The 23,110-nt window shown below is 42.9% G+C and overlaps 2 protein-coding genes across 2 annotated transcripts; one reads left to right on the top strand and one right to left on the bottom strand.

Moving 5' to 3' along the window:
• Positions 1 to 14,295, top strand: LOC109888592 (zinc finger and BTB domain-containing protein 37). Its single transcript, XM_020479754.2, has 4 exons — positions 1 to 797; positions 956 to 1,959; positions 2,361 to 2,460; positions 5,044 to 14,295. Exons 2-4 carry the CDS (start codon positions 980 to 982, stop codon positions 5,545 to 5,547), a joined length of 1,584 nt encoding a protein of 527 aa, XP_020335343.1. The 5' UTR covers positions 1 to 797; positions 956 to 979; the 3' UTR covers positions 5,548 to 14,295.
• On the bottom strand, positions 14,296 to 23,109 carry LOC109889078 (antithrombin-III-like). Its single transcript, XM_020480249.2, has 7 exons — positions 22,686 to 23,109; positions 17,013 to 17,382; positions 16,497 to 16,712; positions 15,486 to 15,623; positions 15,128 to 15,346; positions 14,791 to 15,030; positions 14,296 to 14,581 (listed from the first exon to the last, which is right to left on the bottom strand). Exons 2-7 carry the CDS (start codon positions 17,379 to 17,381, stop codon positions 14,405 to 14,407), a joined length of 1,359 nt encoding a protein of 452 aa, XP_020335838.1. The 5' UTR covers position 17,382; positions 22,686 to 23,109; the 3' UTR covers positions 14,296 to 14,404.
• Position 23,110: the final 1 nt, after the last annotated feature.

Here is a 23,110-nt window from a genome sequence, read left to right as displayed (position 1 = left end):
TAGTTCCATCCTCTCCCACTACCCGTGACTGAACTTCCTCTCACTACCATATTTGGTGTTGAGAAAACGTTGCGAACGGACGCTTCAGCTTTATAACCCCTATGACGTGTCTGGGTTAACCCTTCGTTTGCGCCATAAACATCTATTTGACTTCAAGGTATTGCATTCTGGGAACCGATGTTATTTTATCCCGCGTCTTTTCTGTTCTCTAACGACTTGTCCATTAGAAGAGAACACTACTTCCCATAATGCAAATGTACTTTTTTTCCCCGAGTCAAAGTTGGTCCGTCTGCTGTGAAATGAAATTGGAAAATGAGAGCAGCGAAAGGAGTAACCGAGGAGATAAAATTGAAAATAATGCACATTGACATCAAATATGCGACAGTACCGCAGTTGTATTAGCGACGGTTCGTTATGACAGACGTTGCACGGTGTTCTGTCTTGCTCCGTTTTTGTTAGCTATGTGGACGTTGAACTAGCTGGCTAGCCACCTCCCTGTCACGAGCAACGCCGGGGTGTATTCTTCGTTTAGACTTCGGTTCATCACCGTACTGCAGTATGTTACAGTGGCCGAAAGGAGGGCCAGGGCTCGGTTATAGCATTTGAGATTCACCGCTGTACAAGAGCATCAGTTCACACCATTTGTCAACAATGCACAACTCGTTGCAAGCTATAATTATTGCCATCTTTTATGCAAGTTAGCCAGTCAGCAGTTAATATTATGGCACAGTACAGAAAATAATAGCCAGTAACATTTCAGTGCCGTGGTACAAGTGCAGGTGGTGCATTCCGAAAAGGTATGCAAGTTGTCCTCTTTAGCAAAGTTCTTGGTTAGGTTGTCAAACAGTTAAGCTATATGTCTGCTAGTTTCCAACTTGTCAATATTCTTTTTGTGTACATGAAGTAATATAAAAGTTATATTTGTTTCATTATCATGTCCCTTTTCTCTGCACAGTGATAAGGGATCATACACGGCAGGATGGAGCGAGGAGGCACCATGGAGCGAGCAGGCAGCATCCAGCTGGACGTCCCTGACTTTAGCAACTCTGTGCTGTCCCAACTGAACCAGCTGCGTATACAGGGGCGGCTGTGCGACATAGTGGTGAACGTGCAGGGCCAGAGCTTCCGTGCTCACAAGGTTGTGTTGGCTGCCAGCTCCCCTTACTTCCGAGACCACATGTCACTGGGCCAGATGAGCACTGTGTCCCTGTCAGTCATCCGCAACCCCTCTGTGTTTGATCAGCTCCTCTCATACTGCTACACCGGGAGGCTGTGCCTGCAGCTGGCCGACATCATCAGCTACCTGACGGCCGCCAGCTTCCTGCAGATGCAGCACATCATTGACCGCTGCACGCAGATCCTTGAGGGCATCCATCTAAAGATCAGCCTGGCGGAGGAGGAGCTGGGGGCCGGAGGGGGGCACAGAGGGGCTGGGAGCTTGGAGGGAGGAGGAGGAGGTGGGGTAGGAACATCAGGGGGCTCCCTAAGCCCGCGCCACAGCAGCCCCAGGGTTCTGGGACCTCAAGGAAGCAGAACCCGAGGTGCCATGGATATCCGAGAGGTGGGAAGCCCAGCGGGGGAGTCCATGAGCCCCCAGATGGTGGAGCACAGTGGGCTGGGCCCGGAGGGTCTGCCTGGGGGGGTGGAAGTGGGCAGCAGGCTGGGGAAGGAGCCCATACTGCGCATCAATCGGGCCGGCCAGTGGTACGTGGAGGCAGAGTCGGAGAGGGGGAGCGGCGGTGAAGAGGGGGAGTCAATGCGGGTGGTGGATGGTTTGAGGATAAAGACGGAGAGGATGGAAGAGTGGACTGGGGCTGATACCCAGGAAGAAGGGAGCGGGGCGGAAGAGGGAGCAGCCATGATGATTGACACGTCCGTGTGCAGCTCGCTGGTGCAGGAGGGTATTGTCACGGGGGCCAAGAGCTCTCAGCCCTCCAGCAGCTTCAGTGAGACTGAGAGGTGGGTACAAGTTCCAGGGAAGCAGTCACTTTATATAATATGTATGCCATTTGGCAGCTGCTTTCATTCAAAGTGACTTAGTCATGTGTGCATAATTTTTTTCCCCTATGGGCGGTCCCGGGAATTGAACCCACTATCTTGGCATTGCAAGAACCATGCACTACCATCTGAGCTACACCATATAAAGGGAGTGTGCATGCACGTTTTAAACTGAAGTAAAATTCAGTACAAAGTATCTCAGAAAAGCACATTGGGTAACATTTTAAGGTTATTGAGTGAAAATTCTAAACAAAAGCAGCCTACTACATGTATTGCTAATGGAAGATGGAGTGCTAAGGTAAATGGCTCAGTGGACTTGCCTGCTGAAGAGGTTTGAGGATCCAGTATCTCTGTCCTGTCAGGTTTAGTCCTACTGGCAGTGTGGTGGTGATGGCAGAGAGACCGAGAGCCAAGAGTGAGTCACCCAGCAGAGTAGACGACCAGTGCCATCCCAACTCGCAGGTATGTGTCACCCTCATCAACTGGTATCCTACCCTGGTGGTCAGCACTCTGCATTTCCAAAATCCACCATACAACGCTAGTCCAAAAAAAGCTAGCTTTCTGTCCAGGTGCAATCAATGATTTTTTAAGGTCTCGAGGGAGGATATGGATTGGTACACTAGCCTGTTACATACTCAATAACCATAGCACTGAGCCGCGTAATCTATGATGAAGGGGTTTACTACTAAGGGGAATCATGCATGTTGTGTGTATTCCTCATTGACACGTACAAACAGAGGTGATGATGAGGATGCAGGCCCTGTGAACAACTCCTTAATCTGGCCCTGTGGAAAGTCCTTAATCAGATTTCAGAAATACTCCATAATACAGGAAGGGAAGACTTTCCCCAATACCTATGACATCAGCTTAAATTAAGGGTCTTAATTAAGACATAACTATTATGGGAACCCATGACAGAAGTGTGGTACAACAATTCCAACTGCAAATACAGTGCCTTGCAAAAGTATTCATCCCCCTTGGCGTTTTTTTCTATTTTGTTGCATTACAACCTGTAATTTAGATTGATTTTTTTTTGGATTTCATGTAATGGACATATAGTCCAAATTGGTGAAGTGAAAAATAAAATAAAATGGAAAGTGGTGCGTACATATGTATTCACCCCCCCTTTGCTATGAAGCCCCTAAATAAGATCTGGTGCAACCAATTACCTTCAGAAGTCACATAATTAGTTAGATTGCACACATGTGGACTTTATTTAAGTGTCACATGATCTCAGTAGATATACACCTGTTCTGAAAGGCCCCAGAGTCTGCAACACCACTAAGCAAGGGGCACCACCAAGCAAGTGGCACCATGAAGACCAAGGAGCTCTCCAAACAGGTCAGGGACAAAGTTGTGGAGAAGTACAGATCAGGGTTAGGTTATAAAAATATCAGAAACTTTGAACATCCCACTTAGCACCATTAAAGACTATGGCACCACAACAAACCTGCCAAGAGAGGGCTGCCCATCAAAACTCACGGACCAGGCAAGGAGGGCATTAATCAGTTAGGCAACAAAGAGACCAAAGATAACCCTGAAGGAGCTGCAAAACTCCACAGCGGAGATTGGAGTATCTGTCCATAGGACAACTTTAAGCCGTACACTCCACAGAGCTGGGCTTTACAAAAGAGAGGCCAGAAAAAAGCCATTGCTTAAAGAAAAAATAAGCAAACACATTTGGTGTTCGCCAAAAGGCATGTGTAAGACTCCCCAAACATATGGAAGAAGGTACTCTGGTCAGATGAGACTAAAATTTAGCTTTTTGTCCATCAAGGAAAACGCTATGTCTGGCACAAACCCAGCACCTCATCACACCGAGAACACCATCCCCACAGTGAAGCATGGTGGTGGCAGCATCATGCTGTGAGGTTGTTTTTCATCGGCAGGGACTGGTAAACTGGTCAGAATTGGATGGATGGCGCTAAATACAGGGAAATTCTTGAGGGAACCCTGTTTGTCTTCCAGAGATTTGAGACTGGGACGGAGGTTCACCTTCCAGCAGTACAATGACCCTAAGCATACTGCTAAAGCAACACTCAAATGGTTAAAGGGGAAACATTTACATGTCTTGGAATGGCCTAGTCAAATCCCAGACCTCAATCCAATTGAGAATCTGTGGTATGACTTAAAGATTGCTGTACACCAGTGGAACCCATCCAACTTGAAGGAGCTGGAGCAGTTTTGCCTTGAAGAATGGGCAAAAATCCCAGTGGCTAGATGTGCCAAGCTTATAGAGACATACCCCAAGAGACTTGCAGCTGTAAATGCTGCAAAAGGTGGCTCTACAAAGTATTAATTTGGGGTGAACAGTTATGCACGCTCAAGTTTTCAGTTTTTTTGTGTCTTATTTCTTGTTTCACAATAAATATTTTGCATCATCAAAGTGGTAGGCATGTTGTGTAAATCAAATGATACAAACTCCCCAAAAGTCCATTTTAATTCCAGGTTGTAAGGCAACAAAATAGGGGGGTGAATACTTTCTCAAACCACTGTAGCAATTATACATACTGAGTGTACAAAACATTAGGAACGCCTTCCTAAAATTGAGTTGTACCACTTTTTGCCCGCAGAACAGCCTCAATTCATCGGGGCATGGACTCTATAAGGTGTTGAAAGCATTCCACAGGAATGCTGGCCCATGTTGACTCCAATGTTATCACAGTTGTCAAGTTGGCTGGATGTCCTTTAGGTGGTGGACCATTCTTGATGCACACGGGAAACTGTTGAGGGTGAAAAACCCAGCAACGTTGTACTTCTTGAAACAAAATGTTGCGCCTGGCACCTACTACCATACCCTGTTCAAAGGCACTTAAATAGTTTGTCTTGCCCATTCACCCTCTGAATGACACACAATCCATGTCTCAAGGCTTAAACATCTATCTTTAAGTGGATTTAACAGGTGACATCAATAAGGGATCATAGTTTTCACCTGGTCTGTCTATGTCATGGAAACAGCAGATGTTCCTAATGTTTTGTACAGTGTAATCTAGTGTTACATTGAATGTTGACAGTCTTGAGACGTACCTCTTGTTTGTCTTTCAGGGGGAGGAGCAGGCTGTGTTGGGCGGCTACGAGGAGTACCTGCGTGAACAGGTGGCTGACCGCTGGTGCCACTACAACCCTCGACTCACCTGCATCTACTGCTGCAAGTCCTTCAACCAGAAGGGCAGCCTGGACCGCCACATGAGGCTGCATATGGGCATCACACCTTTCGTGTGCCGCATCTGCGGCAAGAAATACACCCGCAAGGACCAGCTCGAGTACCACATCCGCAAGCACACAGGAAACAAGCCCTTCCATTGCCACGTCTGCGGGAAGAGCTTCCCCTTCCAGGCCATCCTCAACCAGCACTTCCGCAAGAACCACCCGGGCTGCGGCCCTCAAGAGGTGGCCCACAGCGCCTCCCCAGAGACCACCACTGTCTCCTCCAGGGCGGGGCAGAACGAGGAGGCGTCGCCCAGCCAGGAGGAGCCAGATGGGGGTGGAGGTGGGGCCTCTTTCAGAGAGGGTGTCCAGGCCTCTGTCTCCACCACTGGGCCTGATTGACCCAGTGGACCAGGGAGGGAGATGGTTGGGGTATAGGAGGACAGGGTATAGGTTAGGTTAATGGTTTGTACTCTCCTGCCAGTGGAGGAAAGACAATGTATGTTGAAGTTGCTTCAAAGGAAATGATGATAAGGGGGAGGTCAGAAGGTCAAGTCCATCCAGGGTGGGATTTTTATAAGCATTTTTTTTTAAATTCCTTCGACTAAACTGCAGGGACAGGAGAACGAAGCAACAGAGTAGTTTGATATGGCACTTCGTAATATGTCGTTATTTATAAATGATATTTCCGCTTTAAACCATATCTACCTTCACAATACAAACATGAACAGATTAAGCTAACACATGAAGAAATGCCACACACTCCCAATAACTTCACAACACTGAATGCAGTGGTTTTTATTTGACTATTTTCTTATGTTAGTTTTATTATTTTGTATAATAACTACATACAATTTCAATTCTTGCCTTTTGTCTTGAGACAATCTTGAACAGATGGGGGTCAGTGATAATCAGACTCCAGACAATTCCACGGTTACTCATGGTTTTCACATAAAAATGTATGTCAAACAAAAAGCAATGGTTGCAAAGTTGAACAAACCATACACATTTTATACACAAGGACTACTTTGAAAAATTTCCAATTTTACAAAAACACATTTACTTGAGGTAACAAAAACATTTACTTTGACAGTGCAGAGGCAAAGTTTGGTAACAGAATGACAACACCAACAGCACAAACTGTCATTCTGTGACCAGACTTTGCATCTGCTCAAGTAAATGTATTTTTGTCAAATGTTCCGTGTAATTTATTAAGTAGTCCTTGTACATAGTTGTATGGTTTGTTTACAGAGAGAGTCTCAGCATCACTGTTATGGTGGAATTGCCCATGTGCCAGAATGGCTTAAAAATGCAATTCCACATGAATAGTAGATATGGCCCAGTGAACAAAACCAGTTAATTTGGTAGAGTAATGAGTACAATTCTGAAAATAACACTGATGTCAGTCTTTTATGACGATTTTATGTCATGTGTCTTAACACGGCTAAATGCATTCAGAAGTATACCATTATTTAATCAGTGCAACACTTTTACAATGTATTAAGATATTGAAAAAGGTAAGAGGCCTTTTAAAGAGGACTTGTTAATCCATATGTATTTGAACCATACCTCCACATTCTTTAACCAGCTGCTGAATGCATACTTCTATACAGGAACACAGGAAACTCTGTTTTTTAAACTTTTTTTTTACCTCAGATAAGCTACAATAAAACTCTGTTACCTCTCACACATCACTACGCAATACAGCTCTGCTCCAAGCAGATTGGTCGATGCACTCAGTTGAATTTACAGTATGTTCTCATTTTTCTATGTTGTGGTTAACTACCTTTTTCATTTTTTTAAAATAAGTGACTGTTTTTTTTTGCATAAGCGCATCTGAACATTTTTATCTAGCTCTGACAATGTATCTGGAGGATGTAGAGACAAGATTGTAATGGAGGACACTCATCGCTATTGGGGGTGTCCGAAGGAGGAGAGATGAGACTCTGCAGCTGAACTGTAGTACCACCCAAGAGAAAGACTCTGCAGCTGTTCTGTAGTACCACCCAAGAGAGACTCTGCAGCTGAACTGTAGTACCACCCAAGAGAGAGACTGCAGCTGTTCTGTAGTACCACCCAAGAGAAAGACTGCAGCTGTTCTGTAGTACCACCCAAGAGAGACTCTGCAGCTGAACTGTAGTACCACCCAAGAGAAAGACTCTGCAGTTGAACTGTAGTACCACCCAAGAGAAAGACTGCAGCTGTTCTGTAGTACCACCCAAGAGAAAGACTGCAGCTGAACTGTAGTACCACCCAAGAGAAAGACTCTGCAGCTGTTCTGTAGTACCACCCAAGAGAAAGACTCTGCAGCTGTTCTGTAGTACCACCCAAGAGAAAGAATGCAGCTGTTCTGTAGGACCACCCAAGAGAGAGACTGCAGCTGTTCTGTAGTACCACCCAAGAGAAAGACTCTGCATCTGTTCTGTAGTACCACCCAAGAGAAAGACTCTGCAGCTGTTCTGTAGTACCACCCAAGAGAAAGAATGCAGCTGTTCTGTAGTACCACCCAAGAGAAAGACTCTGCAGCTGAACCACCCAAGAGAAAGAATGCAGCTGAACTGTAGTACCACCCAAGAGAAAGACTCTGCAGCTGAACTGTAGTACCACCCAAGAGAAAGACTCTGCAGCTGTTCTGTAGTACCACCCAAGAGAAAGAATGCAGCTGAACTGTAGTACCACCCAAGAGAAAGACTGCAGCTGAACTGTAGTACCACCCAAGAGAAAGAATGCAGCTGAACTGTAGTACCACCCAAGAGAAAGACTCTGCAGCTGTTCTGTAGTACCACCCAAGAGAAAGACTGCAGCTGAACTGTAGTACCACCCAAGAGAAAGACTCTGCAGCTGTTCTGTAGTACCACCCAAGAGAAAGACTCTGCAGCTGAACTGTAGTACCACCCAAGAGAAAGACTCTGCAGCTGTTCTGTAGTACCACCCAAGAGAAAGACTGCAGCTGAACTGTAGTACCACCCAAGAGAAAGACTCTGCAGCTGTTCTGTAGTACCACCCAAGAGAAAGACTGCAGCTGAACTGTAGTACCACCCAAGAGAAAGACTCTGCAGCTGTTCTGTAGTACCACCCAAGAGAAAGACTCTGCAGCTGTTCTGTAGTACCACCCAAGAGAAAGACTGCAGCTGAACTGTAGTACCACCCAAGAGAAAGACTCTGCAGCTGTTCTGTAGTACCACCCAAGAGAAAGACTGCAGCTGAACTGTAGTACCACCCAAGAGAAAGACTCTGCAGCTGTTCTGTAGTACCACCCAAGAGAAAGACTGCAGCTGAACTGTAGTACCACCCAAGAGAAAGACTCTGCAGCTGAACTGTAGTACCACCCAAGAGAAAGACTCTGCAGCTGTTCTGTAGTACCACCCAAGAGAAAGACCGCAGCTGAACTTTAGTACCACCCAAGAGAAAGACTCTGCAGCTGTTCTGTAGTACCACCCAAGAGAAAGACTCTGCAGCTGTTCTGTAGTACCACCCAAGAGAAAGACTGCAGCTGAACTGTAGTACCACCCAAGAGAAAGACTCTGCAGCTGTTCTGTAGTACCACCCAAGAGAAAGACTCTGCAGCTGTTCTGTAGTACCACCCAAGAGAAAGACTCTGCAGCTGTTCTGTAGTACCACCCAAGAGAAAGACTCTGCAGCTGTTCTGTAGTACCACCCAAGAGAAAGACTCTGCAGCTGAACTGTAGTACCACCCAAGAGAAAGACTCTGCAGCTGAACCACCCAAGAGAAAGACTCTGCAGCTGTTCTGTAGTACCACCCAAGAGAAAGACTGCAGCTGTTCTGTAGTACCACCCAATAGAAAGAATGCAGCTGAACTGTAGTACCACCCAAGAGAAAGAATGCAGCTCAACTGTAGTACCACCCAAGAGAAAGAATGCAGCTCAACTGTAGTACCACCCAAGATAAAGACTCTGCAGCTGAACTGTAGTACCACCCAAGATAAAGACTCTGCAGCTGAACTGTAGTACCACCCAAGAGAAAGACTCTGCAGCTGTTCTGTAGTACCACCCAAGAGAAAGACTCTGCAGCTGTTCTGTAGTACCACCCAAGAGAAAGACTCTGCAGCTGTTCTGTAGTACCACCCAAGAGAAAGACTGCAGCTGAACTGTAGTACCACCCAAGAGAAAGACTCTGCAGCTGTTCTGTAGTACCACCCAAGAGAAAGACTCTGCAGCTGTTCTGTAGTACCACCCAAGAGAAAGACTCTGCAGCTGTTCTGTAGTACCACCCAAGAGAAAGACTCTGCAGCTGTTCTGTAGTACCACCCAAGAGAAAGACTCTGCAGCTGAACTGTAGTACCACCCAATAGAAAGAATGCAGCTGAACTGTAGTACCACCCAAGAGAAAGAATGCAGCTCAACTGTAGTACCACCCAAGAGAAAGAATGCAGCTCAACTGTAGTACCACCCAAGATAAAGACTCTGCAGCTGAACTGTAGTACCACCCAAGAGAAAGACTCTGCAGCTGTTCTGTAGTACCACCCAAGAGAAAGACTCTGCAGCTGTTCTGTAGTACCACCCAAGAGAAAGACTCTGCAGCTGAACTGTAGTACCACCCAAGAGAAAGTCTCTGCAGCTGAACCACCCAAGAGAAAGACTCTGCAGCTGTTCTGTAGTACCACCCAAGAGAAAGAATGCAGCTGAACTGTAGTACCACCCAAGAGAAAGACTCTGCAGCTGAACTGTAGTACCACCCAAGAGAAAGACTCTGCAGCTGAACTGTAGTACCACCCAAGAGAAAGACTCTGCAGCTGTTCTGTAGTACCACCCAAGAGAAAGAATGCAGCTGAACTGTAGTACCACCCAAGAGAAAGACTCTGCAGCTGAACTGTAGTACCACCCAAGAGAAAGACTCTGTAGCTGTTCTGTAGTACCACCCAAGAGAAAGAATGAAGCTGAACTGTAGTACCACCCAAGAGAAAGACTCTGCAGCTGAACTGTAGTACCACCCAAGAGAAAGACTCTGTAGCTGTTCTGTAGTACCACCCAAGAGAAAGAATGAAGCTGAACTGTAGTACCACCCAAGAGAAAGACTCTGCAGCTGAACTGTAGTACCACCCAAGAGAAAGACTCTGCAGCTGAACTGTAGTACCACCCAAGAGAAAGAATGCAGCTGAACTGTAGTACCACCCAAGATAAAGACTCTGCAGCTGAACTGTAGTACCACCCAAGAGAAAGACTCTGCAGCTGTTCTGTAGTACCACCCAAGAGAAAGACTGCAGCTGAACTGTAGTACCACCCAAGAGAAAGACTCTGCAGCTGAACTGTAGTACCACCCAAGATAAAGACTCTGCAGCTGAACTGTAGTACCACCCAAGAGAAAGACTCTGCAGCTGTTCTGTAGTACCACCCAAGAGAAAGACTGCAGCTGAACTGTAGTACCACCCAAGAGAAAGACTGCAGCTGTTCTGTAGTACCACCCAAGAGAAAGAATGCAGCTGAACTGTAGTGCCACCCAAGAGAAAGACTGCAGCCCACTGATGCTACAGATGTCCCATCACCAAAGGATAGACATGCTTGCTACAGTGGAGTGTGTTCCACTGGAAATCAATCATTAAGAAGAGGAGGCACTCCCTCGCAGGGAGGCCAAAATAATTACGTCAAGCACTTCAACTAAGGAGGGGTTTGAAATAGTTACATTTTTAAAGAAATATGTAAAAGATATATCGCAAATTGAATTTAACTTAAAACATTGTTTTTATACAGATAAAGGGCAGCCCAGTGGATTGGCTGTTTATTTTAATTTTATTTTTTTAGATCTGAATAATTTGTGGGTGTGATGGGAGTTTTTAATGTATGCAAGTGAAAAACTTTTACTGATTTGTCCACTGGGTTTTTCTTATCTGAAATGAGAATGCATTACACATCACCACAGTACACCTCGGTTAATATTCGTCAGACAAAAACAGATCAACATTCTTTATAAATATCAGGTATTTTTGTTTACTGATTTTAAGTTGACTCTGTTTGTACGTAACGTTCAAGGGGTTTTAGATAAACCATTGAGCTTGGGCTACCTGCAGAGAAATCTTACAGCAAGCCTTATTTAGCAAGTGCAGCTTAATGAAGATTAAATGTATACTGAACAAAAATATAAATGCAATATGCAACAATTTCAAAGATTTTACTGAGTTACAGTTCCAATAAGGAAATCAGTCAATTTAAATGAATTCAGTTGGCCCTAATCTAAGGATTTCACATGAATGGGCAAGGGTGCAGCTGTGGGTGGGCCTGGGAGGGCATAAACCCACTCACTGGGGAGCCAGGCCCAGCCAATCAGAAATAGTTTGTCCCCACAAAAGGGCTTTATTACAGACAGAAACACTCCTCAGCACCCCCCTCAAATGATCCCGCAGATGAAGAAGCCGGATGTGGAGGTCCTGGGCTGGTGTGGTTACACATGGTCTGCGGTTGTGAGGCCGGTTGGACGTACTGCCAAATTCTCAAAAATTACGTTGGAGGTGGCTTATGGTAGAGAAATTAACATTAATTTCTCTGGCAACAGCTCTGGTGAACATTCCTGCGGTCAGCATGCCAATTTTACGCTCCCTCAAAACTTGAGACGTCTGTGGCATTGTGTTGTGTGACAAAACTGCTCATTTTAGAGTGGCCTTTTATTGTCCCTAGCAGAAGGTGCACCTGTGTAATGATCATGCTGTTTAATCAGCTTCTTGATATGCCACACCTCTCAGGTGGATGGATTATATTGGTAAAGGAGAAATGCTCACTAATGGGGATGTAAACCAATTTGTGCAAACATTTTTAGAGAAATAAGCTTTTTGTGCCTATGGAACATTTCTGGGATCTTTTATTTCAGCTCATGAAACATGAGACCAACACTTTACATGTTGCGTTTATATTTTTGTTCTGTCTATGCATGATGTTTTATTTTTTAAGTGAAGACGCCATTATGGACGTAGCAATGCAGCTATTCTCCTATATTGAAACCAGGGATGCACGAATTTGGAAATTCTTGGTCAATAACCAATATTTTCTTGTCCATGATGGCTGATACTGATATGACATTACAAATATTGTGTGAACAACTATCTATTGATCAAAATACTTTTAAAAAACAACCTTTTTTTTTTATCAATGAGCAAATGTAAAGATCAAACATTTTCACAGAGAAACACTTTTCAGTGCACCGTGTCATTTTATTGTAGCTCAGATTTAAAGCACTAATCAGTAGTTGAATCAATAACAAAGTATGTTCCTCAACCCTGTTTCAGTGAGAAATGAAACCACTCAAATTCATAGACAAAGCTAATGGACGCAAGAACTGACCATCCATGCTTAAAAAAAGTATAGTTTAAACCATATTTTGAGGCTATATAGTGTTTGTTTACATTTACAAACGTTGAGTAAAATAATCAAATTTTGGGTTCTGATGGGGTTCGACATTATGTTATATTATTCAAGAATCAATGGGTACATAATTCATTTGAGTACAACAATGTATTTAGCAACTGCAGATTGCCCTTTTAACATCATCCACTATTAGTCCAGTTTTTCAGCCATCATCGGTCGATACCGATATGAAAGGCAGATATACAGTATCACGCATCCCTGATTGAAACATAGGTATAATAATACTCATGGTTGTAGCTTGAACATTCTTTACAATGTGATTGCTTCAGCCAACAAAATTTGAAGATGGTCTTGAATTGTTCAATGGTGGAAGATTTATGTGAACATTTTAGTCACACTCACAGTTAATGCTTCTAAGCAAGTGGTCACCAACCTTGGGTTCTGGAGAGCTCCAATCATGCTGACTTTAGAATTAAGGCATTAAATTAAAGAATTATAGCATTCCAATGTAGAACTAAAGTGGAATGATTTTAATTGACAGTAGATTTTCAGATCCAGTGGATTTCATTCATCTTAGAGGTATAGTACATTACCAACCTTGATGCTGGAAAACCTGGAATCCAGATAGAGAAGTGTTCCATCATTATTAAAATGTGTAAAAACGATTTGATTTTTAACAATTACTATGAAACAGAACAATTATTATGAAACAGAATACAACTAATTTTGTTTAAAAAAAAATAATTCCCACCAGGTACCAGGTTTGCTTGATTTGAATTTAGTTTTGAATAGCCTTTTTGGGGGTTTGATCAAGATTGATTGTTTCATGCCTTTTTCTTTGTTTAGAACTAAAAGGGCTTTTCCATGTTTTAAAATAAGCTTGAACTGCTTTAAGTGTATGATTATTGAACCCTTGTATGTGTGTTGTTACTGCTGAATGTAGATCAATGACAGGAACAAGCTCTCGTGAACTAGCCTCTAGTTTGAGCAAACAACAGAATTATGGCGGTTTTCATCGTCTCCACTTACCTCTATGTCCTGTGAAGATTCTTACTAAGCTAGTGAGAGGATGACAATAATACAGATATAGTTTATTAAAGTACTGTCCTGAAACGTCCTGTTTTGACCCATCTGTCCCAACTGTGAAAAACAACATATGTAGCTAAAAAATGTTAAAGGAATCCAAACATTTCAGTTACTTTAATGTATGGTCAAGCTGAGCCCATATTTAGCAGTGATGCATGTCTTTGTCATAGGTTTTTAATGCCAAACTTGCCAAATAATGATTTATTAGGTGATATTTAATATATTCTACATTTTGTGCTATTATGTCCTTGTTTTGCTGCTTCATTGAGCTCTCGTGTCTTATCAGATATATTCTTTAACAGTTGTCTCAATGTTTATACACAAAGATGCATACGTATATCCAATATGGTTTTGACCACAAAATGCTTACTCCAACAAATCATTAAGCTATGTAATTAATGACTTAAAGTCAAATATTATTTGACATAAAAAATATATTCATTAAAAAAAATGATATCTCAAAGGAAATGGAATATATTACATGACAATATATTTTTTTAAATCCTGTCAAGTGAGGTACAAAACCAGCTGTGGTCTTGCAGGTTATATGTGAAGTTTATTTTTATTTTGCATGGTCCTGTTCCTGAAAAAGAAACATATAGATTACACTGTAAAGGCCAAAGGTTGATTTGTTATTGTTTTTGATCATGTGAAAATGGGTTACTTCACAATAACCACTATCATTTTCTTCACTAGTACATATTAAAGTACATTCTTCTTAAAATAAATAAAAATACATCACAAAAGTGGTCCACTGTTCATCCCATTTGGTTTATTTTCGCTCAATACAGAGATCAGAAGTAGGTAGTTGCATGGCATGACAGTTTACATTGGGGAATGACACATCTGAAGTGTGTGATCAGGGGTCACAGGGGTCAGCCACTCGGCCAGTGAACACCATGGTGTTGATGGTGGACTCTCGGATGAGCAGGAGGAAGGGCTTGTTGGCCACAAACAACTCCCGGTTTGAGTTTATGGAACGGCCGACGGCCATTACAGCCGTGGCAGCAGCCGCCTCACTGCCTTCCTCATTCACCTGCAACAGTTAATTATTTCTTAAGTTACTGGACAAAAATGTTTTGAAAGTTTATAATTTTCATTGATATAATAAAGTTTATCGATGAGTGCCCCAGCCGATGCACGTTTGATCTGTTAATTTGCTTGTTGACGTTTGTTTCCCCAGCTACTTTTAGTGATGATCATTATGGATTTTTGAATCATGATCCTTATGGATACTGTACATACCTCTAGGAATGCTTTATGGAATGCATCGGAAATGTACAGATCATTCGCCTCATCTTCAAGGATGCCTGGTAGGCTGGCGTCCTTGGGGCTGAAGAGGTCCTCGAGCCCCATGGCCTGCAGTTTCTCCTTCAGACTGAAGCTGTCTTCAATGCGGAAGCGTGGCAGATGCACCGACACTGAGGTTTCCCTCATGTTATGCAGCCAGCCAGTCAGCTTCTTCAAGTCCAGGTTCTCCTCCACCTTAGAACATAATCAGCAGAGCGAAAATTCAGTGTGATATAGTACTGTACACTATAATTGTCAGTGAACAGTGTAAATGATGACAGTTGGCACCCACCTCAGACAGGGGTGTGTCTTTGAGAGGTAGGATCAGCACCATGGTGATGTCATCTCCACGGTACGGCAGTTCCAGCACCTGCACCTTGTCTTCTGTGAACCTGCCGTAGTGGAACTTGGTTTCCTGGTACATCATGGACACTGGGCAAGTCTTGGATTTACTCACATAGAAGTCAGCCTTGAAGACATTCTTTTTGTCAAATTTGCTTTTCCACTGACCCTGTGAGACAGCAGAGATGACAGTTGAATGGAAGGAAATGGGTGCCTGGGTGGTGGCTATGGAAGGCCGTGGAGGCAAAAATTAAGTAGTTTTGGCTCAAAGGCCCTCCATAGGCAGAGAGGAAATAATCTCAACACACCTTGAAATAGATTGTGTTGACCAAGACCAGCACAGTGTTAGAGTTCAGCGAGTCCTTTGGCAGGGTGTTCTGAATCCTGTTCTCAGTCTTGTTTGCAATCCAATCGTTGATGGTCACCCGTGACAGTTCTGGCTTCTCCTAAAAGACCCATGGTCACAGAATTGCATTTCTACATGTCTAGAATTACTTTGGTTCAGAAAGTATTCACACTCCTTGACTTTTTCCACATTTTGTTGTGTTACAACCTGAATTTAAAATGGATAACATTTTGACTTTGTGTCTCTATGCCTACTCACAATATCCCATAATGTCAAAGTGGATCTGCTTTGAGAAATGTTTACAAATGAATAAAAAATGAAAAGCTGAAATATCTTGAGTCAATAAGTATTCAACACCTTTTTTATGGCAAGTCTAAATACGACCAGGAGTACAAATGTGCTTAACAAGTCACATAATAAGTTGCATGGACTCACTCTGTGTGCAATAAGTGTTTAATATTATGTTTTAACGACTACCTCATCTCTGTCCCACACATACAATTATCTATCTGTAAGGTCCCTCAGTCGAGCAGTGAATTTCAAACAGATTCAACCACAAAGACCAGGGAGGTTTTCCAATGCCTGTAAATAAGATTTCTGTGTTTCATTTTCTATACATTTGCAAAAATGTCTAAAAACACGTTTTCACTTTGTCATTATGGGGTATTGTGTGTAGATGGGTGAGAAAAAATCTATTTAATCAATTTTGAATTCAGGCTGTAACAACAAAATGTGGAATGAGTCAAGGGGTATGAATACTTTCAGAAGGCACTGTAATTATTCAGCTGTGTGACTGCAGATAAAGACCATGTAGTAATGGTGCATGTAATTGATTAGACTTAACGCTGTTCCATTATAGTTATGTGGTTTAACTCTTGAACACACATTGTTATTAAAGAGTATATAATATCTATTTGTGATGTGTGAAAATGCTAAATTAAGCTGTAGGCTAGACAATGCAAGAGGGAAAGACCTTGAAGTTGAGTGGCATGAGTTTGGCTCCATACACCAGCTCACTGATATTCTGGTAAATCTCATTGAATGCCAGAGACTTCTCTCCAAAAAGACGGTTGGCTGAGATCAGTTCTGTCGTCTTGTCTTTCTTGCGGTACAGGCGACAGTTTAGCTTGGCGAAGAAGAAATGCACTTGGTCCGACGTCTTCTCTTTGATTGTGTCAAACTCAAACACCTGAATTGAGATTGAGACAGAGATCAGACATTGGGATGCCCTGAGCTGTTATTTGGTTGTGGCCATTCATTTAAAAAGAACATGTTTATCACTAGAGGAACAAGAAAAAGTGAACATGTGAATTGACAGAAACCCCACATTTCTAAGTTCTTCCTGCCTAATGTGGTTGAAAAAATGCTGAATGAGTCATGTACTTGTAAATGTATAGTAAGTCTCAATCTTGGTTTTATATTTTGGCCTTTTGATGTTGGTTACCAGGCCTATTTAACAGTCCTGTGGGCTACGCTTCAGACCCCTTACATTCATAATCTGTTTTAGCGTGTTGTTGCAGGCGCCCAGCTTGGTCATAGCAAAGGCTGAGGAGATGCTGATAGGAGACATGAAGATGTTTGACTCGCTGGATTTTCCCTGGGCTAGCTTCTTGAACAGGGACAGGGCGAAGCGACTGTTGGCCTTGGACAGCTCCCACACCCGGGGATTGGTGTTCTCTGGGACTTTCTCCGGGATAGCGTCCCCTGTCGGAGCTTCGTCCTCGGGGCTGCGGTAGACGCACCTGGGCTCCAGGGGCACGTCTTTGGGCTTGGCATTGCAGATGTCTTTGAACGCCTGGGAGGTTGACAGCAAGGGCAATAGCAGCCCCAGCGTCCACACAAACTGGGGAAGCCTCATCCTGCAGGGAGAGGGGTCTGGGTCAGGGTATAGCAGGGCAGTGATGGAAAAAGTACCCATTTGTCATACTTGAATAAAAGTAAAGATACCTTAATAGAAAATGACTCAAGTAAAAGTGAAAGTCACCCAGTAAAATAGAGTAAAAGTCTAAAAGTATTGGTTTTAAATATACTTAAGTATCAAAAGTAAATGTAATTGCTCAAATTTACTTAAGTATCAAAAGTAAAAGTATAAATCATTTCACATTCTTTATATTAAGCAAACCAGATGGCACCATTTTTTTTATTTTTTATTTACGGACAGCCAGGGACACACTCCAAAATTCAGACATAATTTACGAACTAAGCATTTGTGTTAAATGAATCTTTCAGATCAGGTAGTAGAGATGACCAGGGATGTTCTCTTTATAAGTGCTTGAATTTGACCATTTTCCTGACGAGCTAAGTATTCAAAATGTACCTTTGGGTGTCAGGGAAACTATGGAGTAAAACGTACATTATTTTATTTTGAAATTAGTGAAGTAAAAGTTTTAAAAAGTTGTACAAAATATAAAGTAAAGTACAGATACCAAAAAAAATATACTTAAAATACGTTTACCGAAGTACTTTACACCACTGTAGCAGGGTTATTCAATTCCTTTGGTCATTGGTCAATGGCTAATTTAGAAACCAGCTGTCTCTTTGGACTCTGGCTGATCGATGGCATGTATCCTGAGTGGCGCAGCGGTCTAAGGCACTGCATCACAGTGCTAGAGGCGTCACTACAGACCCGGGTTTGATCCCGGGCTGTATCACAACCGGCCATGATTGGGAGTCCATATAGGGGAGCACAATTGGCCCAGCGTCGTCTGGGTTAAGGGAGGGTTTGCACGGGGTAGACCATCATTGTACATACGAATTTGTTCTTAACTGACATGCCTAGTGAAATGTAAATGTAGGGATCAATGAAGTATCAGGGGAAGGGGAAACTACCAGACACTGCAGCTCTAGTGGACAGTGCAGCCAAAGACAGGAGGAAAATAGGTGAAAACTACTTCTCCAGCAGGAATTCCCGATCACACGTATAGGCGATGTTGGCTAGCTAAACTCATGCGCAGAAACAAGTCATCAGATCTAACTGTCATCTTGCGCCGAACTGTGCATTTGCAGGCCTTCAAATCAAAGGCACTCCTTCAATATAAAGTTGTTTTTGACTAAAATTAGTCCGTTTGCCACTTTCACCAGGTTAGAGTAATAACATGTTCAACTACTAAAGACATTGGCTCAAATCTAGGTTGAGGCTTTAGGGATTTGAAAAATGAACTAAAAGGAATACTTTTTCACTTCTCTCATTGCCTTCTCAAACCCCAAACCTGGTCTGTTTCGCAAGCGTTCCAGAAAGTCTTGCGAAGTTGTGCCTCTAGGTCTCGAGCAGTGGTTCCCAATGTTTTTATAGACCCGTACCCCTTCAAACATTCAACCTCCAGCTGCGTAGCCCCTCTAGCACCAGGCAGTGTTGCCAACTCCTCAGAAAGGAAAGTAGCTATTGGCTGTCCTAAAAGTCGCTAAATAACGTAATCGCCTAATTTGCATAATTGACCATGTGCATGTAATTGTGATGGACGCTGAAGGAGAGAGGAATAACGTCGTGGGAGACACAAAAAGTGAGTAAAAAACACCCTAAATATGTTTAGCACTACAAATGAGCAAGCTGCAGAGAGTGGCACACACAGCGAATAAGAACCAGATATTTGAGGCCATTACTCCTCCCTCAGCACTTTATGCACCCCATTGTTAATCCACATCATAACAGAGGCATTGTCAGTCCCTATCCCCAGGAGTCTCTTTTTTAAGACAACACTTCTCGAGGAAAGCCACAACAGCACGGGGCTATAGATTTGGCATCTCCTCCCTCCAACTCAACATGCCCCAGAAATGTTGATACAATTGTCTGCTTGGTGTCACTAAAGTACCTTATCACAACCCCCAGGTACTTAGAAACAATTACATCCGTGGACTCATCGAGGAGGAGGCTGAAACGCTGGTCACCCACATCTGCGACCAACTTTTTCAGAAAGTATGGTGCTAGAACACCATTAATCATTTCTGTGCACTTTTTCCTGTACATTTTGAAGTGGGTAGCAGCAGTGGAGTCTGAGAAAGCAGCTCTACATGCTTCTCCAATGTGATCACATGCCTGCATAGAACAGTGTTCAGCGATAGCTAATGCCATGGTAGCCTCAGCCTTTTTTGCAGAGTCAATTTCTTTTAACCATAAATGGCAGCTTGTTTTGGGTGGAACTGTTAAGGCTTTTGCCCTTTGAGTTGTCATGTGTTTGTTTACATCACTAAGTCTGGAGTAGAAATCGGCCTTACAATACAGGCAGTATGCCCGTGTATCATCTCCAATAAACGGCTTCAACCAGCCTTTGAATTCAGAGTTTGATTCCCACTCCTTGTATTTTTGAGTGTACAGTTTAGACTGAGACATGATGAGCTAGCCAGCTAGATGTTTAGCTTATGTCACAGAGAGGCACACACAAAGTGGACAAGGTGAGTAAGTGACTGAGGCTGTGTGAGTCAAATGCAGTGATTTATTTTTGTGCAGAGATTTATTTAAGACAAAGAACATTTGTCTAAAATACATCCCGCCCTGAATGTAAGCCAGGGCGGGATCAGCCAGCGGCGGCTTCCCGCATGCGCGATTCATTTGTAGTCTGGACGCGGAGGGGTGAACATCTCCTGCTCTGACTGCAGCTGGGAGGGACTGCTGCGTGAGGACTGGGCCGCCTGTGAGTGCTTTGGGACGGGGCCCACGGCAGCACCCGCTGCTTGTTGAGAGTAAGAATGATACGTGCTTTCACGTCAGAGTCTCCAAACACACCAGAGAAAGTCGCTAGTCAATTTTTTAAAAGTGTGTTGCTAGAGGGGTCTGAATACTCGCTAAATATAGCGACAAAGTCGCTAAGTTAGCAATGCTGGCACCAGGGTCAGCGCACTCTTAAATGTAGTTTTTTTGCCAACATTGTAAGCCTGTCAGACACACACTATACAACATTTATTAAACATAAGAATGAGTGTAAGTTTGGTGTCACAACCTGGCTACTGGGAAGTGGCAAGGACCAAGGCACAAATAATAAATCATTTTGCTCTTTATTTAACCATCTTACATATAAAACCGTATTTGTTCATTGAAAATTGTCAATAACTAATCACATAACTCTGCAATGTTGGGTTGTATTGAAGAGAGTCTCAGTCTTAATTCATTTTCCGCACACAGTCTGTACCTGTATTTAGTTTTCATGCTAGTGAGGGCCGAGAATCCACTCTCACATAGGTACGTGGTTGCAAAGGGCATCAGTGTCTTAACAGCACGATTTGCCAAGGCAGGATACTCTGAGCGCAGCCCAATCCAGAAATCTGGCAGTGGCTTCTGATTAAATTAAATTTTCTCAGAACCGCTTGTTGCAATTTCGATGAGGCTCTCTGGTACAGATATATCGGTAAGTGGACTGGGGGCAGGGCATGAAAGGGATAACGAATCCAGTTGTTTGTGTGATCTGTTTCGGGAAAGTACCTGCCTAATTGCGCACTGCTATATCACACTTAACATCGTCTATAAACTTGAGTTCATTTGCACACAAAAAAAATCCTGCGATGGAAAGACCTGTGTGTTGTCCTTGTTAACGCAGACAGAGAAGAGCTCCAACTTCTTAATCATACCTTCAATTTTGTCCCGCACATAGAATATAGTTGCGGAGTCCCTGTAATCCTTTCTGATAATTCAGGCGAGAAAAACATCACCCAGATAGGCTAGTTGTGTGAGGAACTCATCATGCAAGCAGTCAGACAAGTGAAAATTATGGTCAGTAAAGGAAACTTTAAGCTCCTCTCTCAATTAAAAAAACATGTCAATTACTTTGCCCCTTGATAACCAGCACACGTCTGTATGTTGTAAAAGCGTTACATGGTCGCTGCACATATCATTGCATAGTGCAGAAAATACACAAGAGTTTGGGGCCTTGCTTTAACAAAGTTAACCATTTTCACTGTAGTGTCCAAAACGTCTTTCAAGCTGTCAGGCATGGCCTTGGCAGCAAGCGCCCCCTGTGGATGCTGCGTTGGGAGCAACTGCTTGCACACGCGTTACCACTCCACTAGGTCTCCCAGTCATGGCTTTTGCACCATCAGTACAGATACCAACATGAGCTGCAGCTACATACGGACCGTTAGTGGAATTCTCTCGAGAGTGCCAGGGTTAATGTGATTGGATGTTAATTATTTGACTAGGCTACCTGTATTTTACATTGTGTTGTTATTTGAACACTAGATGGTTGAATTTTATTTTTGGCAGTGAAACAAGGCTACTCAGGTGAGATAGAAACTTCACCCAAATGTATAGCCCCAGTTGGAAATATAAATGGACTGTTTGGAGAAAAAAATTAAAAAAAGTTAATCACATTTATTTGGCGTACCCCAGTTTGGGAATACCTGGTCTAGACCAACTGCGTTGCTATAGTGGTGCTATTTCCCCTCATGCAGATTCTATCTTTAAGATACCTTGAAATACTGCTGTGTTAATCATTCAAAACAATCCAAATATAATTCCAATAATAGCATGTCATACCATAGGCTTAAACCTGAACGCATTCAATATAACTTTCATCCATCCCCCTCCCTAAGTCACCAGCCGCCACTGCAGCACACATTTTAACCAACACCATAACACTTTTGAAAATGACTTCCACAGTCCAACATTTTCTTCACATCGTGGGAGCCCGCTGTAAAATAGTGAAATGCAAAGTACAGAAAACGAACCAAAGCAAACACGGGAACTATCAATTTACGATTTGGGGATAATTCATCATTTTAAAATAATTTTGCTCAGTTAGCTCTCCCAATACGGGATATTTTAATAACACGTCAGGGGTATGTAATGGTATCACCTTAGAGGCAGCAAACAGTGAGTGGACGTTACATTTTCTTTAACGTGTATAATATTTTGTCCAGGTCTTGTAAAGTTTGGATGCGTGCAAAACCTCATGACATTTATAATTATGTCAACTCTAGAGTGCCATCTAAGCAACTACACATTGAAAAACAAATACAAATGTTTAAGTTTGAAGACTTAAAAGATATTCTATTTTATGTTGAGAAGCTTTGAGTTGATTGTGTTTATTCAGCTAGCCATTGAGAAATTAATACCTGTTTCTAGCCTCAATACGTGGGATCTTTGAACATGCAATTATAAGCCAATCTCACCCTGGCATAACCTTTTTAAACCATATTAAACTCTCCGTAACAATGTTATGAATTGACGCCTTACCTGAGGTAAATTTCCTTGTAAGTAAATGACTGTGTGGAACGTAAAAATATCGGCTGTGATTTGAGCTGGCGAGTCCCTCATTAGGGGACAGGGTCAGTGTCCTGCAGTGCGCCGGGGCTGTAGAAAGGACCATTTACTCAGCTCAACCTTTGAAGTATTGATCGTTGGTCCCACATCCTGTGACCCAATGTTCTAATGTCTTCGCAAGTATTTGTTCATATGAAATGATTCAAATAGAACCAAATGCACAGAGAATTGTCACAGTGAAGAACAAAAAAGTACAGGCTCATTCGTATAATCGTACATACTAATATTGATGTAGCAACAGCAAACTGTCTTTAGCCTGCTTAAATACCCCATACAATAGACAAGAAATGCACATCTTTGACAAAAATGTTGCTCTATGCCATATGAACAGCTGTGTG

This window comes from Oncorhynchus kisutch, linkage group LG4 (genome assembly GCF_002021735.2).
Source record: "Oncorhynchus kisutch isolate 150728-3 linkage group LG4, Okis_V2, whole genome shotgun sequence".
Classification (NCBI taxonomy): Eukaryota; Metazoa; Chordata; class Actinopteri; order Salmoniformes; family Salmonidae; genus Oncorhynchus; species Oncorhynchus kisutch.
Note: the sequence above shows the minus strand (reverse complement) of the source record. Positions and strands in the feature narration are given on the sequence as shown.

Bases quoted from the DNA above. Each gene is read 5' to 3' on its own strand.
- LOC109888592 (XM_020479754.2), top strand. From the start codon at position 980: ATGGAGCGAGGAGGCACCATGGAGCGAGCAGGCAGCATCCAGCTGGAC. The intron at 1,960-2,360 runs GTGGGTACAAGT...CTGTCCTGTCAG, and splicing joins AGCTTCAGTGAGACTGAGAG to GTTTAGTCCTACTGGCAGTG. The intron at 2,461-5,043 runs GTATGTGTCACC...TTTGTCTTTCAG, and splicing joins AGTGCCATCCCAACTCGCAG to GGGGAGGAGCAGGCTGTGTT.
- LOC109889078 (XM_020480249.2), bottom strand. From the start codon at position 17,381: ATGAGGCTTCCCCAGTTTGTGTGGACGCTGGGGCTGCTATTGCCCTTG. The intron at 15,624-16,496 runs GTCTTTCCCTCT...TGGGTCTTTTAG, and splicing joins TCATGCCACTCAACTTCAAG to GAGAAGCCAGAACTGTCACG. The intron at 15,347-15,485 runs GTGTGTTGAGAT...GCTGTCTCACAG, and splicing joins TCAACACAATCTATTTCAAG to GGTCAGTGGAAAAGCAAATT.